The 20,374-nt window shown below is 38.7% G+C and overlaps 1 protein-coding gene across 1 annotated transcript in view; it reads left to right on the top strand.

Annotated features, from left to right (window-relative positions):
* The window catches only part of LOC140137746 (superkiller complex protein 2-like), a 52,931-nt gene that overhangs the window by 18,417 nt on the left and 14,140 nt on the right, over nucleotides 1–20,374 (top strand). The window contains 13 exon segments of the mRNA XM_072159512.1: nucleotides 7,857–7,974; nucleotides 9,522–9,711; nucleotides 10,413–10,654; nucleotides 11,310–11,384; nucleotides 11,996–12,086; nucleotides 12,089–12,106; nucleotides 12,109–12,134; nucleotides 12,789–12,934; nucleotides 14,247–14,478; nucleotides 15,311–15,417; nucleotides 17,059–17,205; nucleotides 17,453–17,546; nucleotides 18,495–18,707. Of these exon segments, the coding sequence (XP_072015613.1) occupies nucleotides 7,857–7,974; nucleotides 9,522–9,711; nucleotides 10,413–10,654; nucleotides 11,310–11,384; nucleotides 11,996–12,086; nucleotides 12,089–12,106; nucleotides 12,109–12,134; nucleotides 12,789–12,934; nucleotides 14,247–14,478; nucleotides 15,311–15,417; nucleotides 17,059–17,205; nucleotides 17,453–17,546; nucleotides 18,495–18,707 (1,699 nt within the window).

The following is a 20,374-nucleotide window of genomic DNA, read 5'->3' as shown; positions in this document are numbered from 1 at the left end:
AATATGTGACCCCTCGGCACAACTGAGCCGGATGTCGCCAGTGCCACTATTGAGATATGCTCCATCGAACTTAACAATAAACAATAGGAAACAAAGGATTTATTGACTGTTTTATTGATTTTTCACTACTTAAATGTCAAGTACTATAGACATGATATACATCATTTTAAAGCTAATTTCAAGCAGAATATTTTGGTTGAATATCTCAAAAATGATGATTGGCGACTTCAGGGCTCATTTGTGGCGAGGGGTCACATATGTGCTACATGAAGAGGTAAATATTGGTTAATGGTTTGCATATTAAAAATAACAAACTGTAATTTGTTCATAATTTTTTCCAATGTTTTTAAAAATTGACTGTGAATGATCCTAGCACTTCAGAATAGGTCCAGTGGTTCTCCAAAGTCGCCAAAAAAAAAAAAATAATTTTTTTTTTTTTTTGCATTTTCATAAAACAATTTTTTATGCGCAGTTGGTATACAGCTTCAGAGGGTCTTGAAACTACTTGAAACATCTCCTAGCAACGGTCAGAGGTCAGGTTTTTTGCTGATAGCCGTTGATTTGACAGATGTAATTTTGCTATTGCAAGAGCTTGACAGATTCGGGAACCACCAAAATTACCTGGGGCTTTACATTGCTAGCTTGAGGGATATCCCCATGTACTTTGTGCCAAAATGCCAAAAACAAGGGAGTTAACTGAGTCCGAAAAAGGGCAAATTTCTGCCCTTTCGGGGGATGCGTTAGGGAACTTTTGAGGTAAATACGACGTGGAATTTAGCTCAAATTTATGTATAGCACTTTTAGCTATATATGCATTTTGGAAAAGTGCATATAGCAGTTGATGGAAATTGCATCGCATTTTGCGATGCGATACCGTCGAACCGCTGGGTGTGATTCGTTAGGATTTGTCCTGATTTCAGGATTTTTTGTGGCCAAAATTTATGCAATTTTATTTATTTTCAGCCCATTTGGTGGTATTTTAGCCCAATTGCACACGTTTTACAGGATTTTCTACTATTTTCAGGATATTTCACAAGCTTTCAATCACAACCCTGAAACCAGCATTTTGCTAAAATAAACACAAATACTATTCTACATAAAATTCAAAGTGACAAACACAGGACACTTTTTTTATTTGTGTATAAACTGGTAGAAGAACACTACCCCTATTGTACATAGTATACAGGGTTCAGAAAAAAGTTATTTTGAAAGGTTATGCATCATCATCATCATCATCAAGCTTTCTCCAACTGTTGTGATCTTGGGCAAGCGAAACAATTTTGTTTGGCTGCAGCATCCCTTCAGTATCTCCCAGGAGGTGCTGTACATACTGTAAGTACAGTGTCCGCAGCCGTCCCGGTTTCCTCTTCCCATGTAGTGGAATTAAAAGGGCATATTCTTTCACAGGCTCATCAACTTCAAGGCGCAGTATATGGCGAGAAATTTGAGTTGATGAATCTTGACTCTGGCAACCAGTGGAGTGGTGTTGGTCAGATTGTAGATGGTTTCATTTGGGATCCGATCCACACGCTTGATGTTTAACATGACTCTGTAGCAAGATGTTGCAAAGGCATTGATCTTGTTTTCCATGTCCTTGGTGAAGGGATGCCCATGACTTGCACCCGTACAGAAGGATAGTGACACAAGTTGTCTCAAACAGCTTGATTTTTGTTCCGATTGGCAGGGATGGGCTTCTCCAAAGGCATTCCAGTTTCCAGAAAGCGGCCCTGGCTAGTGTTTTTCTTCTTTTTAGGTCTCCGACACTAGAGCCCATCTTGGAACCCAAGTACTTGATGTCTGTGACATGGTTGATGGTACTACCATAGACTTCAAGTGCTGGCTGGGCGTTACAGTTTGCCGTCATATATTCTGTCTTATAGGTGCGCTGATGACAATGCCTAGATCTGCTGCTGCTGTTGCAGTCCTAGTAAGCTGTGACTGGGCCGGGCTATAGAAGATTCCAACAGGGCAAGATCATCAGCAAAATCCAGGTCATTCAGCATCTTAGCAGGATACCTGCTTGACCGACGTGGGTAGGTAACAATTCCAGCGTCAATTCCAGAAGTTGATTTCTTCAAGAGGTAGTCTACCAGGATAATGAACAGGAATGGTGCCAACTCATCACCCTGAAGCACTCCAGTTGTTACTTGGAAAGGCTCTGAGATACTTCCATCTACCATAACGGCACTATTGGAGTCCTTGTAGAGCACCTGGATGGCATTGACCACAACCTTTGGTATTCCATAATGCCGCAGCACTGAGAACATGACGGACCTGTTGATGGAGTCAAAGGCTTGTTTGAAGTCCACAAAAGTGACTGTCAAGGGAAGTTGGTACTCCTTGAAGCCTTCCATGATCCTCCTCACAATGTGTATTTGCTGAGCACAGCTTCGACCTGATCTAAAGCCAGCCTGGTTGCTTCTCAGTAAAGGATCAATGTGAGGTTGGATTCTGGTCAGAAGGATCTTGTTGTACACTTTTGCGGCAATGGACTTAAGTGAAATACAGGGTGTCCCAAAAAAAAGAGGCCCCACATTGCGCCCTTTTTTTCTCCTATTTCTGAAAAGTTGATCAAGTAAATGTTGGTATGTCCAGAAGCCTTAACTCGTTATCTTTAATAAACCAAACAATTATTTCAATCGGCTTATAACTTTTGAAGATATGCCCTTTTAAGGAAATGTGCCCGTTTTTCACTCTGTCCACAGATGAGGTTTGGCTACATGAAAGATTAAATGGGAACTAGACTTAGCTGTGGTCTAAGACCACAAACACAGCCGTGTTGTGACCCCTTAATGACCTTTGACCTCAAAATATATGAAAACCCCATAGACATTGGCTAATGTCAATGTATGTGTGCACGTGGCATCACTTTACAATGTTATTTGTGGCAGAATGGGCATTTTGAAGGTTTTTTGTCTCAGACCGGAAGTGACCCCTTAATGACCTTTTACCCCAAATAAAAAAATACCACGTATTCACTAAGTAACATCAATTCATGTGTGAATGTACCGTCTCTGTGCTATATTTGTCTTGGCTGATAAAGTTTTTGAAGTTATTTAGTTTTATACGGAAGTGACCCCTTAATGACCTTTGACCCCAAATCTGTGTACACCCCATAGACACTGGGTAATAACAATGCATGTGTGCAAGTGGCGTCTCTGTCCCACATAATTTGTGGAAGAAGATGCATTTTAAAGGTATTTCTTTTTATACGGAAGTGACCCCTTAATAAGCTTTGACCCCAAATAAAAAAATACCACATATACATTGGATGACTGCAGATCATATGTGAACATACCGTTACTGTGCTATGTTTTACTTAGCTAATAAAAATATTTGAAGGTTTTTCGTTTTATACCGGAAGTGACCCCTTAATGACCTTTGACCCCAAATCTGTGTACACCACATGGATACTGGGTAATAACAATGCATGTGTGCAAGTGGGGTCGCTGTCCTACGTAAATTGTGGGAGAAGATGCATTTTTAGTTGAAATCACGTTTTTGACCCCTATGACCCCTGTGTGACCTTTGACCCCACGAGTTTCATGTGACATGTAGGGGCACGGACAATGATCATTGTGACCAAGTTAGGTCAAAATCTATGTAAGCATGTGAGTGCTAGAGCAAATGTAATGGTTGACAGAAGAAAGAAAGAAAGAACCTGTAAGAAAAAAGACACAGCCGTGACTAACGTCACGGCTGTGTAAAAAGGTTAATGACATGGAAAGATAAGGCCTCGGAACACATTCACTGGTGTGATAAACGTAATCTAATTGGTATATTTAACAGAATTAGATTTTCAAGGGTGAATCGATCAGATTAATTGAAAATTGAAATTTAAAAATTGGAGATGTTACAAATGAGTCAATCGATGCTTACATTCAGTTGCTACTTTCCTTTAACACCCCACTATGTTTGAGACTCCACTCCACACGGTACTTGGACATCATTAACCAACATGTTGCACCGGCCTTGCAACGCAGCTTTGGTCTTCAAAATAATGGTGCAATCCAGCGCGCTTGGTATTTCCAGGATGGAGCAACACCACATCGCACTGTCCGAGTCAGAGATCGACTCCAGGAGCTGTTTCCAAACAGAGTGGCTGGGATGGGTCATGCTGTGGAGTGGCCTGGAAGATCACCAGACCTCACACCGCTTGATTTTTTCCTTTGGGGCAAAATCCAAAGCGGCGTCTATAAGCGAGGACCGACAGCTAGCCTCCAAGATCTTCGCAACCGCAACGCAACACAATTGATGCAATGAGGACTAGGGCTGAAACCTGTATTCGTCAAGGAGGCAACCAGGCAGAGGGCAGAGCAGCACAGTAAACTCACTTCAAAAGAACTAAAGACAAACCAAACAGCCCTTTTCAGGGCTACCTTTTATTCCAAAAAGAGAAATGACTTATGTTGTCAATAAAAAGAAAGCAAGAAAAAATAAAGTAAGAAAGTGAGAAACATAACAAAACAAAAAGGCATAACATAACCGAGAAAAACATAAGTAATTTATACAAGTATAGCAAAAGATGTCCCATCCCAATCTTTTTCCCCAAAATTAATGACACTTAACAAAATCCATAACCCATAAGCTCACCGGTAAAGCCCATTCCCTAAAATAAAGTTGTAATTTTATAAAGTTATCATCGAGGAATGTTTTATATTTATGCATGGTATATGCACTTTTCAATCTGTGAAGTAGTCAAACCTCCTCCATGGACAGAGTGAAAAACGGATACATTTCTATAAAAGGGCATATCTTCAAAAGTTATGGGCCGATTGAAATAATTGTTTCAGTTTATTAAAGCTAACAAGTACAGGCTTTTGTGCATACCAACATTTATTTGATCAACTTTTCAGATATAGGAGAAAAAGAGGGCGCAATGTGGGGCCTCTTTTTTTTGGGACACCCTGTACCATGGTAGTTTGTCATGAGAGAGAGGTTGCCTTTCTTTGGTAGAGGAATGATGACATTTGTGACCCACTGACGTGGCGGTGTCAGCGTTGAGATTACTTCCATACAGAAAGGTTATGCAGACTTGTATATCTGATTCTGATGTGTTCTTTTCTTACCTCCACTAAAAAAGGGTCATTTGTGTAATAGTATAGTATATTTATTAAAAAACACATTGCAGCCAAATGGCTGAATTATATGGATTTTACAATTTGATTTAAATAGTATAAAAACATCAAATAACATTTTAAAGACACATTTAGAAATTGCAAAAACATCAAATTACATTTAGAATAATTGCACACAAGAAACATTTAAATATATATATAAAAAAACATCAAATATTGCACATTAGAAATACATGTAATTAATAATACCAAACAAAAATGAGACCATGGGGGATTACACAGAACAGACCAGCTGTTTTAAAAGGGGCTAAATTTGGAAGGGTGGATACATAATGAGCAGACCAGCTGCTTGCAAGAAAATTGGATTTAAATATTTGAAAAAAAATATAGATAAAAATGAAAATGAAATAGCTATCACAGACAAAATTGCACTGAGCAGACCAGCTGCTAAAAAGCTTGAATACCTGATAACAGGGGGGGTCAACCAAATTAACACAAGATGATATTCAAAAACAAGATGTTTATGAAGCAATTATTGTATGGAATTAAGGATTCAGTGCCTGCTTGAGGGACCTAATACTATCCTTTGGCAGCAGTTTTAAATATTATTGTAAGGTTCATCATTTGAAATATAATGCTGGCAGAAATTGATCTGGTTGTGGTCCCGGTCCCCGCACTCCGTGCATCCGCGGGTATTCATGCTCGTCAAAAATTTCGCGAAATAAGGGGTGTTTTCAGATGAAGAAACGCGATTCGCGAAACACACAAAAAAGGGGTGTTTTTTCAAACCACGTGTTCGCGAAATTGAAAAAAAAGGGTATTTTCATCGAGCAGCCTACGCGTTTCTGCCAGAAAAGGGTATATTAGAAATATCGTTCGCGTTTTAGGGAAAATAGGGGTATTGTCGAAGGGCAAATAATTGCGAAATCGCTAAAAAAGGGGGGTGTTTTTCCCCTAAAAACTTCGCGAAATTAGATGCAAAAGGGGGTGTTTTTAAAGTTCACCGACAAGCATGAATACCCGCGGATGCACGGAGTGCGGGGACCGGGGTTGTGGTATAGAGAAGATGGCTCATATTTTTTTTTACTTTGCTGCAGCCTACGTTATATATGTCCAAAGTAGGCCTGTATAAGCAAACTAGCAGCTACGTGAAAGTGAAGACGAGTCTCACCATACTACCCTTGAAGTTATGGCGTTCAATTTTGCTATTCGGTAATCATCAAAGTATGCATGTTATGCTGCTTGGCCATCACACCACTCATTATATTGTAAGATTTTTGATTTTGATACATGTAGTCCTGAACTACGCCCATGAGCTGTTTTTGGTCAGCATTTTAGCTTTTTCAAAGTAATATAATTTGCTAATGAAAGTTTTTCCCAACTTTCTAAAGCACATCATAGGGGCAATATATCAGTTTTGGTTTTGATTGCAACATTTTTCAATTTGACTGCCAAATTTTCACAATCAATGCATGAGTAATTAATACCCATGAATGATTCTGTGTACCACAATAGAAATTTATATCAATTGTTTCTGCTGGTGAGCCAATCCATGTCAACTCCAGGGATATGCACCGCAGTACCTCTTCAATTATTTTCTTTTTCTGTGTGGTGCTAGATATTGGTGAGAAAGTAAAATCCTGAAAATTTGAGCTTCATACTCCATTTCGTTTTCCCGTGGCAGCAAGTTGAAATTTAGGGGGGTCAGCGTAAAAATGTGTCGCTACACGAAAGACGATGTTTGGAGGGCCATAAATGTATAAAGGGAATCCATACAACTTTGAAAAATATGTATCCTGGGGTACTTCTTTGTGTAGAATTCAGATCTGCCATCAGCAAACTTGTAAGTCCTTTACTTAAAAAGATATATTGGGCCCTCAAAAGTCTCAGCATCATCCGATAATGAGGGCCGATTGTTCCATGAAATTAAATCAGGCGAGACTGCTAGGCAATTACCGCGTATTTTCACAGTCTATCGCGAAAAGCACGCATAGCGCTCTATCGCGCAGTATCTGTGAAACACGCATAGCGCTGGCGTGATTATTAGACACGGCACGATCAAACAATCGGCCCTCATGAATATGTGAGAACTTACACCATAATACACGGGGACTTTGACTAGTGGTATGCTCTCTGTAGTGCTCTGTAAATTTTAACACCAGGATTTAAAAAAAAAGGTATATCAAAGGATTATGGTTTTATGTGACATTGCTGAAAAAATATACAATTATTGTTTTTTATTTGACCGAGTAAATTAATTTCAAAGTAAACAGATGTAGCTCAGAATTGTGTTGATTTCAACATGTATTGATTGACTTCCAGCATGACAATGCATAACAAAAGAGAGTGGTCATAGCATTCATAGTGAATATAGTTGTGGCACCATGAATTTTTTCAAGGGGCAGCCTGGGCAATGGCAGGGGGGTATGGCAAAACAAAATATGGTAGGGCAGTAAATATGAACATTTGCCTAATTTTTGCCCCAAATGGTATGCAGTGTGCAATTTTTAGCATGTTTAGTAATTGTTTGTTCTGACTTGGGTTACCCAGGGGCTAAGTTTGGGGGAATATGCTCACCTTGTGGTACCAGCACTGCTACTATAATCCCAAAGATAACATGTGATTATTAAATTGTTATTTACTAACTCACAGCTAAAATAGCACTAGAAAAGTTCTTTGCCCTATACCCATTGCTTAGCAAGACAAAACAAAAAGATCACACTTGAATCCATTTTCAGACACAGATTAAACAGACATTGTATTCTATTTACCCTGCAGGTTTATACCTCGTAAGACCAACCCATCCAGCCTGTACAGCATATCATCATGCCCTCTACAGAGCACATTACAGGTGGAAAGGGATCCTACTACAGGGGAACTACTTGGATTCAAAGAGGTAAGACCAACCCATCCAGCCTGTACAGCATATCATCATGCCCTCTACAGAGCACATTACAGGTGGAAAGGGATCATACTACAGGGGAACTACTTGGATTCAAAGAGGTAAGACCAACCCATCCAGCCTGTACAGCATATCATCATGCCCTCTACAGAGCACATTACAGGTGGAAAGGGATCCTACTACAGGAGAACTACTTGGATTCAAAGAGGTAAGACTAACCCACCCAGCCTGTACAGCATATCATCATGCCCTCTACAGAGTACATTACAGGTGGAAAGGGATCCTGCTACAGGAGAACTACTTGGATTCAAAGAGGTAAGACTAACCCACCCAGCCTGTACAGCATATCATCATGCCCTCTACAGAGCACATTACAGGTGGAAAGGGATCCTACTACAGGCGAACTACTTGGATTCAAAGAGGTAAGACTAACCCATCCAGCCTGTACAGCATATCATCATTCCCTCTACAGAGCACATTACAGGTGGAAAGGGATCCTACTACAGGAGAACTACTTGGATTTAAAGAGGTAAGACTAACCCACCCAGCCTGTACAGCATATCATCATGCCCTCTACAGAGCACATTACAGGTGGAAAGGGATCCTACTACAGGGGAACTACTTGGATTCAAAGAGGTAAGACTAACCCATCCAGCCTGTACAGCATATCATCATGCCCTCTACAGAGCACATTACAGGTGGAAAGGGATCCTACTACAGGGGAACTACTTGGATTCAAAGAGGTAAGACTAACCCATCCAGCCTGTACAGCATATCATCATGCCCTCTACAGAGCACATTACAGGTGGAAAGGGATCCTACTACAGGAGAACTACTTGGATTCAAAGAGGTATGCATGTTGGAGATTCTGACCACTACACCTGCTCCTGGACCATTACTAGATCACATACCTCACAGTGCAGCTATTTAGTATTATAACATCGTTGGGCAGCTGCAGGAAAAACCTCCTAGGATGTGTCTTTGGCCCCTGAACATGTTTAAAGCAAAACTGCCTACAGGTTACATAGGAGGTTTTGCTTTAAACATGTTCAGGGACCAAAGACAAATAGGAGGTTTTTCCTGCCCAACGATAATAATAGAATTGTATATCAGTACTTCCAATTTGTAAATTGAGGAACCTCTCTAACCTAATAATATCCTAACCCTATCTATAGATCTTAGAAAATAAATTATTGAAAAATTAGACAAATCCACTGAGTCTTGTTCTACAGACCCTAGCTAAAATAGTGTGCTTGGAAGTTGTAAAATAGTGAAGGGGGAGTGGGGAAAGGGGCCAGCTCCCAGGACATCTTGTCCCTCCCCTCCTTGGGCTACTAGCCACCGTGATATTGTGTGTAGGTCTTTTCCCCATTTTCATAAAATGTTGCCCATCACCTTACTTCTGCCACCCCAATCTATCAGGAGAAACCCTGGCTATGTCACTAGCAGGCTTGATGTCTCTTTCATTCCAGGCAATCTTTAGCAAAACCGCTTCATTATCTGTCTGATTTTCAATAAACATACCATATTTGGTTACACAGGTGAGGCTGGAGGATACAGGTTCTACCGCTAAGAACTCATTGTCTTTAAGGCGTCAACCAGGACCCCCAAGTGAAGCAGTTAGAGGCAATTCTACTAACTATCCATTCTGGCCAGGAGGAATAGATGAGCCAACGTTAGAAGTGATGCAAGCAAAAGTGGAAGGCGAGATTGAGATGGATTTTGAAAATGGTAGGTCTTACTTCTTATTCTTAAATATGCTTTACTTCTTCCGAATTAAATATTCTGTACTTCTTCCGAGTTTCATTTGTGACCTGAAAACCTGATCCACATATGAAATTGAGTTGTTATCAGGTTTATCTGAAGTAAAAAACTCCCTTTCTATCAGTCCAAATTTTTATAACTGATTTTTTTGGGAAAATAACTCAATTTTAAAATTTACATAGGCTAATATAGCTATAACTCTAACCTATTTCTGGCTATATCTCAGTTTTGTATTTGCCAACATGAACCTGAGCGGACTAAATCGAGTCAAATATAAAAGAATTTTGACAGGCTTCATCCAGGCTCCCAGCAAACACACAAATGTTTTAAAAACATTGAAAAAGGGTTTTTTTTAAGTTTTGGTCAAACATTAAAATGCCAGGTTGTATAAAGGTCTTGAAAATGTTTGAAATTGTTTTGTATGAAAAAACAGTATAACAATATTTTTAAAATTTTGTCAAAATGTTATTGTAAAATATTTTTTCCTAACATTTTTTAGAATGTTTTGTGAAAATGTTTGAAAAAATCAAAGTCTTGAGATACATGTATATTTCACTGTAGAAAAAGAAGCAGATAAAAAATTGTATCCTTCATGTAACTATACACAAAATTAGCCTATTATCAAGACTTTGTTGAGGGATTAGACAGCTTTATTGTTTTCCTTTCAGATCTTTTAACCACACCCCCAGGTTTTGAAACTGGTATGACCTTTGAACCCAAATCTGAAGAGAAAGGAGTCGGTGAACAAGCCTTGGCAACTACACCGGTGAATGACATCATTACAGATGTTAAAACTTTGAAATTAACTGATATCATGCTTGGTGATGATGACCTGGTGTTTGATGACGAGGAGGAGGAGGAAGAGAGGGCAAAGGAGGTGGAAACACAACTCAAGGAAAATACAAATCAGGTACTATACTCTGATAAGCTTGTAATAAGCTCATATAGTTGTCATTACTCCAGTAAAATGCTTGAGAAATGTTTAGATGGTGTGAACAAACACTAGGCGAATTGTGGTAACCAAAACTGGAACTATGTGGGCATTGTTATACACATTTGTGCTTGTTAAATCAAAACCGCTGGAGCAATACCACTCAAAATTTGGAAAGATATTGTTTTATGGCAGGCCTCAATGTAGAATAGAAAACAGAACATGTCCCTTGCACCTCAATTCTTACCCTTATTCAAACCGAGCACCAATCCTTACTCTAATCATGATCTGGAAAAGCGATCCTAAGTGTATCCATTTATTATAGCTGTATTAAAAGTGTAAACAATTTTCCTGAGTATCTGAGTTGCTGTTCACTATAATGTTACACTAAGAGTAATATGTAGAATTGTAGATTCATATGTAGTGGTAATAAAATGAATGTAAATGAAATTAAACTTCAATAACGCGGAAGTTCCTCGAAAGTGCTCCCGGTTAGCGAAAATAAACAAGTAGTGTTGAAGTTTAATTTAATTTACTTTCAAGAGTAATTTGGTTTATTAAGAATAGAATGAATGAATGTGTCACTGCATTAAAATAATATTTCATTGTGGTTTATTCTAATGTGTTATTTCAGAAATCAGAGAAAGAAGAGAGTGAAACATCAAACCTGACACGGTCTGACAGCTTAGAAAAACTACTGCCACCTAAGGTAAGCAGAATTATTGAAAGAAAAGTGGTAATGGTGTAATGAGATATCAGGTAGTACCAGTGGCATGCACAAATGACCACTTTTGTTGGTCATTCGGGGGATTTTCGGGGGAAAACGCTAAAACCGCACCTTACACACCTAAATCAGACTCCATTCGGGGGAACTGAACAACCTGGCCCCCCACTTTCAATGTGCCACGCACGCCACTGGGTAGTACTAGTGGACCTTGTTTAACAGAAAAAGTTCAGGGCCTTGAGTTTAGTTGCTAACAGGAGTTTGTGGTATCAGGTCTGTACAAGGTATATATAGGCTTGTGACTCAAAAACATTTTGTGTTATCAGGAATTTTGTGTTAACAGATTTTGTGTCAACAAGTTTCCACTGTATAAAATTCTACATGATAACTCTTTGGAAATAACAATTTTACAGTCATGCATGGTCTTATTTTTATCTCTTTAATTGGGAGAATATTGGTATAACTTTTGTAAAAAACAAATTGTCAATTTCAATTTAATCAACAAACAGCTAATTATTTCCACAGTTATCTGAGTCAAATTAAGTATTGTTTCAAATTGTGTGGTTTTTTTCTGTTGTTTTATTGTATCTTTGCAGAAAGACACAGTAATTGAAACCAAGAATGTGCCTACACTAAAACCCAGTGCAGATGAACCCAAGGAGGAATGGTCTGTTAGAGTAGATATCTCTAGCCGGTAGATGATTTCCATAAAAAGTCCCTGTTCCAGCTCACAAGGTTTGTAACATATCTAACTATAGTATAGATGAACCTTAGGCGCACACCATATTAGCAGTAGCAATGATCAAGATACAAATTGCTGGTAATCAAACACTTGTGTAATTTGTTTATTTTGCTAAAAAACATTAAAGAGCAAAATACATTTTTGTACTATACAATGAATATAGAAAAACACAAGAACATACACCTATTAATGAGCTATCCAGGAGTCATCAGGAGCATCAAGTCACCAAAAAGGTATGGCACCTTTGTGTGATTTGCCAAAGTTATAAAAAAAATTTGTGACATCTCAACATATGTGATGCGATCAAGCAAAATCAGTCGGAACTCGGACATATTGATTTTGAGATATAGCCAAACAAAGAAAACATTTCCTTTTGTTTCCTTTTGTTTTGGAAACTCTTTAATTGCTCATATCGTTGGAACTGGTTGTTCAATTTCAACAAGGTTTTCTGCAAAATGCAGCTTTGTAAATGCTGTTTTCTTTCCTATAAGAAACTGAAAATTTTATATTTCCGAGTTCCGACATATGTCACTATGGATCTACCTGATTGTTCATATCTGAGTATGAGATACATCTGATGAATTGATCACCTCTGTGTTTAGTGTCAAGAATCCAACAATATATATATTTCTATTTTTACACATCAGTGGCCCTTTGAGTTGGATGTGTTCCAGAAGCAAGCAGTTCTTCATCTAGAGAACCATGAGAGTGTCTTTGTAGCAGCTCACACATCAGCTGGCAAAACAGTTGTAGCTGAATATGCTATAGCTTTGTCTCTTAGACATTTAACAAGGTAAGACATCAATACAGAAGCAAGCAGTTCTTCATCTAGAGAACCACGAGAGTGTGTTTGTAGCGGCCCACACATCAGCTGGCAAAACAGTGGTGGCTGAATATGCTATAGCTTTGTCTCTCAGACATTAAACTTGGTAAGATATCAATACAGAAGCAAGCAGTTCTTCATCTAGAAAACTCTGAGAGTGTCTTTGTAGCAGCCCACACATCAGCTGGCAAAACAGTGGTGGCTGAATATGCTATAGCTTTGTCTCTTAGACATTTAACAAGGTAAGACATCAATACAGAAGCAAGCAGTTCTTCATCTAGAGAACCACAAGAGTGTGTTTGTAGCGGCCCACACATCAGCTGGCAAAACAGTGGTGGCTGAATATGCTATAGCTTTGTCTCTTAGACATTTAACAAGATAAGACATCAATACAGAAGCAAGCTGTTCTTCATCTAGAGAACCATGAGTGTGTCCATACAGAATTATGTCGTTCTTCTTTCAGAGAATTATGAGAGTGTTTAGTAGCTCACACATATTTGGCAACACAGTGGTAGCTGAATATGTTATAGCTTTGTCTCTTAGACATTTAACAAGGTAATCATTTGGTAATTAGACATAATACAGAAGCAAGCCATTCCACATCTAGAGAACCATGACAATGTCTTTGTAACAGCTGTACATCAGCTGGCAAAACAAGGGTAGCTGAATATGTTATAGCTTTGTCTCTCAGACATTTGTGACACGATCTGGTCCATGGGGTCCAAAGGAGGCATTTTTGAAAATTGAGTTATTGTAATTATTACATTATACATACAATAGGCTATCATTTACTGAAAACACCAAAGGTCTGGTGTACTTGGTTTTAAAGTTATGAAGTTTTGTGATGTCTATTTTCTTATGTATTTTATTGTTTTTTACTCCACGTTTTTACCTTTATCTCAGTTTCAAATTTGCCGCCTTTGGCCCCCATGGACCAGATCGTATCACATTTAAAAAGCCAAGACATCCATACAGAAGCAAGCTGTTCTTCATCTAGAGAACCATGAGTTCTGTATTTCACAGTATAAATGCTGTATCACAAAAATGTTCTGGTATGCTCTGTGATCATGATGTACATGCACACCCCAGCTTCATGACTCGTAAAAAAACCCTGTTGTATATGCAAAGGTCAAAAAGTTGCAGACGATTTCTTACATACCTGTTATGCTCGACGCACAACAAATTACACACATTTATGATTTAAAGTGCAAGAAACATTCCCCAAATTTTTTGCATAAACCTCTGTACTGATCATTGCCATGCTATTTTTTCTCATTCACAGGACTGTCTACACATCTCCTATCAAAGCCTTATCCAATCAAAAATTTCGTGATTTTCGTCAGACCTTCAGCGACGTAGGTTTGCTGACCGGTGATGTCCAGATCAAACCGGAAGCATCTTGTTTAATCATGACGACAGAGATTCTACGTTCCATGTTGTATAATGGCTCTGATGTCATCAGGGATCTGGAGTGGGTTATATTTGATGAAGTACATTATATCAATGATTCAGAGGTAAGCTACTAGAAAATTTTAGAGGGCTCCAGGACCACAAGACCAAAGAAAACATCATGAGTGTATTGGTCATCTTGCATGTTTTGATATCTGTCTCTCTGTCTGGCTGTCTCTGTCTCTTTGGATCTGCTATGATGAAACTTTTCTACTGGACTCAGTTTTATTGGTGTGTCTACGGTATCCGCATCTTATCCCAGGTTAACTGATCCACTCCAGTGAAAGTGAGTCCAATTGAAAAGTTTCATTATTTCCAATTAATTTATTATCACACCTGGAGGAGTGACGAACTGTCAGTTTTTCTTTCCATTTCTCTAATGTCTTTGTCTCTCTGTCACTCTCTTTCTCTCTTGTATTTTCTCTCCCCTTCCTGTCTCTGTATTGCACTGTCCCATCTGCTTTTCTCTCAGTTTCTCACTTTCTTTCCTTTTCAATCTATTGTTCTTCCTTCCTTTCTATTACTTCCTTCATTCTTTCTTTTATATCAGGCTGTCCAAGGTTCTGCCAATTTGAATAATATCCGTTTATTTATTTAATATTTTGGCATAGAGTTCATATCGTACAAGTTTTTATCAACTGGTCTCTAGGTTATTCCTTCATGTAATTTTACACGAAATTAGGGTTAGGGTTAGGGTTAAGGTTAGGGTTAAGGTTAGGGTTAGTTTAGGGTTAGGATTAGGGTTAGGATTAGGGTTAGGATTAGTCTTAGGGTTAGGGTTAGGATTAGGGTTAGAGTTAGGATTAGATTACACGAAATAATTACATGAAGGATTGACCGGTCTCTAGCTGATTTTGACACAGTTCTCTGTCCATTTGAATTCCTGTCTATTTCTAGAGAGGAGTTGTATGGGAAGAGGTTCTCATCATGCTACCAGAACACGTCAAAATCATCTTACTGAGTGCAACTGTACCAAATACTATGCAGTTTGCTGGATGGGTTGGGTATGTATTGATCTGATACAATGTAAGACTACAATGCTAGACAAAATAGGTTGGAATAAAAAAAAATAGAATGTGCACCTTGTAATGGCCATATTTCTGTTATTTTTAGAGTAATGAAAAGGCGCTTTCTTTAGTGTCAAGTCTAAACATTACCCCCACCCCCAATACCTCCCCTGGTGCCCCACCAATCAATGTTGGGTACTACTGAGCGCACATGAACAAAATGTCAGGATTCAACATTGATTGGGGGGAACAGGGGCTCATTTGCAATACCGTACTAATTTCATTCCAGCCCTTTTGTCCAGGGTTGTAGGAGTTCTAATCGCTATATTCATGTGGCCCATCATTTTAAAGGTGGCGCAGCGGTGCGGGCTCTACCTCGCAATCGGAGGGTTGCGAGTTTGAGCCCCGGCGGTGCCATCGTGTTGTGCACTTGGGCAAGGCACTTTACCTCACTTGCCTCTCTCTACCCAGGGGTGAAATGGGGAGCTGTTAGGGATATTGTCCATTGAGCACCGCCCAAAGGTATGAGCATGCCTTGGGCATTGTATGGCAGCTGACATATTCTAACGACGGTGGAATAAATGTAAAGCGCTTTGATACACGTGAAAGGCGCTATAAAAATGTCAACATTTATTTATTTATTTAAAGCAAAAGTTTTCAGAAGCCCACATTGAAAGATAATAGAGAAAATGTGTAGGAAAATATAATCAAAGAATTTGTAATATATTTGTCATGTAAAAATCACAATCCTACATCAGACATCAAATGTCGGGTGAGGTGTAATTTTAAGCATAAAAGTAGTTCTTTCACTTGATTGGTTATCAAAAATTTCATTTTTTATGTAAATTGCCCTGTTCATTATCCATGCTAGTTTGAGTCCTCGCCTTGAACCTCAAGAACAGAAGTGCCTACCAATTTTTTTAAAATATTGTGGGGGAAGTTACACCCATATGATATTTGTTTAGGTTGGTTCACATTATCTTTGATCAGCAATTATGTTACCTCTTAGTACACACACCCCCACTCCACCCCCAACACACTGATGCCTCTACATACACCCATAGATCTGCTTTTTGCATTTTTGATGTGGCAGTCTTGTACACTAACAGTCACTGGAAACGTGTTGGGTACCAATGATACAGCCTTATTAGAGTAGCTTTTTGAAGGATTAGGACCAGAGAAAACATTTGTTCGTCACAATGGTCCAGTATATTGTGACAGTAACCTAGCAACAAATTAACCTATTATAGTCTTGGTGAAAACCAAAGAAGAACAATATACCCATTATAACCCACACACCCACCCTACTACACACAAGATTCCTGTAGAAAATGTTTTTCTTCCCACGGGATATGAAACCTGACCCGACCAGGAGAATTGTAATTTGTTTGATTGTGATGCAAGGTAATCAAATTTAAGGGGTAGAACACAGAATTTTGTCAACATTTCCTCATGTGAGGCTCACTTGCAAAGAAATGATTGAAGTTCAGAGTCTTCTATCCTTTTTCTATCATCTATTGCACACCCGGCATCCTGAACTTTTCAATATTTAAAAGGGTTTAATGAGAAAAAACCTTTTAATGCTAATCAGTAATAATGGTTCTGAATTGTTCTCCCCAATTTCTTTTTAAATTTCAGGCGGATCAAGCAGAAGAAAATTTATGTGATCAGTACACTAAAGCGTCCTGTGCCTTTAGAACACTACTTATACACTGGAAATAGTAACAAGACTAGCAATGAACTGTTTATGATTGTAGATGCGAAAAAGCAGTTCTTGCAAAGAGGGTGAGTTTTGTATCTTGAAATACTGACAAGTGTTGCCAGTTTATTGAATGTTGAATTTCACATGTACAAGCAAAATGAAATCACTAAATATCCTTGAAAATCAATCTATAATTTTCATAAAACTATCGATTTTCATATCTAACCTACTCTGCACTGATTTGAGAATAAATATTTGTGATTTGAACTAAAACTAAAACTAAATAAATAAAAAAAAACAAAAAACATGCATGTCCCATTGATTTTAAAGATACAACAAAGCTATTGATGCCAAGAAAGGAAGAGAAACAAAGGTAACATCTGGGTATGGAGCTAAGGGCCCACGTGGAGGTGGCTTCAAATCAGTAAGTTTAACTATGCGCTTCTCAGTGGCAGCACCAGACAATTATGGGGGGGCAAAGTGAAAATCAATAAAGTTTTGTGTAAAATTGCTGCAAAAAAGTGGACATTTTCTCAGGTTTTGGGTTTTACTTGGAGGGAATCTAGGGGGGGGGGCATGAGTTGTGATTGGGGAGTATTACCCGGTTATGCTGCAAATGGTGCACATGAGTAAAAGCTCCATATCTATAAATAAGTAACATACAGGCACCCTCTTTTTACTTGGGAATCAGTCAGCTCTCAAAGCAAATATGCAATGGGCTATTCCAGTTATGATTGTTACCTGATTGGGTGACTCCATTTGAAATCTACACCCCCTGTGAGGGAGATTCAGGTCATGTCTTCCATAGGGTGTATGGATTTCAACTGGAATAGCCCAATATCTTTCCGAATGAACATCAACAGCTTGGTACAAACAAAGAACATAGCAGATATTGTGGTTTGAATATGGAGGCAGATATTTTTGAATCCATTGGCTTCCAGGTAAAAGACAGTGTCTACCTGTAAGTATCATTGAAGACACTATGGTCCGTATGGAGGTTAGACTTAAGGATCCCTTTATTCTTTTCTTTTCCTCCTTTATGCCTAGCAAAGTCCAAAAGTTGAATATTAAGGTACATGATCTACAATAATGAGAGTAAGGTATGAAAATACCAATAAGTTCCTTATCCACAGGACTAATCTCCATAGTTAGATCAGGTCTAAATTGTTTTGTGCATACGAACCTATGTTTTTCCCGGATGTCTTTATTTGGGACTGTGACCATGAATGTGCCTTGTGTCTGTCATGTTTTTTTGTATGTTTCTTTTTTTCTCTTTGTTCCTTTTTTTCCCTGTGCAACTTTCAAATTGATTTTCTTTACCCAGCGTGTCTTCAGTTCTGTTTCAAACTTTTGTTTCTTATTTGATTATCAGGACAAGCCAGTGTACCTGTCAGTAATTGAGATGCTGCGTAAGAAAGATCAACTCCCAGTGGTGGTGTTTACATTCTCCAAGAAGCGATGTGACGACAACGCCTCGTCTCTTAGTAGTCTTGATTTGACGACAAGTAGTGAGAAGAGCGAAATCCATGTGTTTGTTAGGAAATGTCTGGAGAGGTTAAAAGTTGCTGATAGAGGATTACCACAGGTAAGAGAGAAGAATAATGTAATACAATCACAGAGGAAAAAGAAAACAGAGTGCGTACAATCAGTCAAAAGTGTCAGCATCACCCGATGATGAGGGCCAATTGTTCCATGAAATGCGACAGGCGAGACTGCTATGCAATTACTGCGTATTTTTCAGGGTCTATCGCGTAATCGTGAAAGTACGCAGCGCTCTATCGCGTATACGTGAAGGCACGCATCGCTGGCATGATTGATAGACACGGCACGATCGAACAATCGGCCCTCATGAATATGCGAGAACTTACATCATGTCATACACTGGGACTTTGACTGGTTGTACGCGCTCTGTTTCTTTCTCCTCTGTGAATAGAATCTAATCCAATCAGGTAAAGGAGGCCATTTTGAGACATTTATAGTTTTTGGCAAGGTTCTTCAGCAGTCTACCGATTTGGCACAGTTTTTCAGCGTGAAAAAGGATGTGGTGTTCTGATTGGCTAATTGAATCATGTCATCATCATATCGGCACCTCAGTCGCCAATCAAACTGCGTAGCAATGTGTGACCTAGATCTTTTTACGCAATAATCAGAAAGAGCAGTCAGGCACTGCTGAAGGACCTTGTTGAATACTATAGTTATTATCATCATCAACTTACACAGTAACCAATTGCAAGTATGCTATTCCTTACCTAGCCCAATGCCTAATTGATTGCAAATTTACAAGCTTTTACCAGGCCTTGCCATCTAAATTTTGAAGGCGAGTGGTCAATCATTCATACTATAATAAAATTAGGCAATTCTTGGCCAAACTGGAACATGCGCGTTGCGTCCATGTAGTGTACTAAGCGTGTACGCAGTGTAAGGCGCGTGTATACTTTCTTCTGTACCGCGCTATATTCGCGTGTGTTTATCGCGGAGCCACTAGCGTTCAAACTGTTCCAGTTTGGCCAAGAATTACTCAATTTGATTATAATATGAAGTAATAACACACTGTTCACACCCTCTCTTTCATATCCAGGGATTAAGGCTAACTAATTACGATAGATTAAATGCATTGAAGTGTTGAAACTTGAATGTAAATTGATATTGGATTCAATTTTGGGCGATTAGCAGCAAGCGATATTTAGTGTCTTTGGCGAGTGGAAAATCTCTCGCTAGAAATTGAGTTTAGGCGAGTGGTGGCGGCGAGAAGCGATCGCTCGCCTCAAATGGCAAGGCCGGTTTTACAATGAAAATTTTTGTATGTAAATAATTTGTGTGTTGCCTGTATATCAATTTCAAACTTGCCACCTTTGATCTGATTGGATCAGATCAAATTACATTACATTATAATTTAAAGAACAGTGTTATCCTGTGGGTGTATACTGAGATGAAAAAAGAGAATGCAAACATTGAGCCATGAAAAAATTACCGAAAATTGTGTATACTACAGGCAAAGTGAAAAAAGAAACGTCAGTATATTTATATCATTTGTGATACAGGGCTCATGCTTAACTTTATGATCAACAAGCCCATGAGCATAGATAGGGCTATTACAGTTGAAATCCATACTCTCCTGTGGAAGACACCACCTTAATCTTCCCCCCAGGAGTGTAAATTTTCAATGGCGTTACCTGAATGGGTGTTTACTAACATGTAAATGTTTGATGATGTAGTAGTATTGCATTAATTATATAATAGCATCTCTAATTA

Source organism: Amphiura filiformis, chromosome 17 (genome assembly GCF_039555335.1).
Source record: "Amphiura filiformis chromosome 17, Afil_fr2py, whole genome shotgun sequence".
Lineage (NCBI taxonomy): Eukaryota > Metazoa > Echinodermata > Ophiuroidea > Amphilepidida > Amphiuridae > Amphiura > Amphiura filiformis.
Note: the sequence above shows the minus strand (reverse complement) of the source record. Positions and strands in the feature narration are given on the sequence as shown.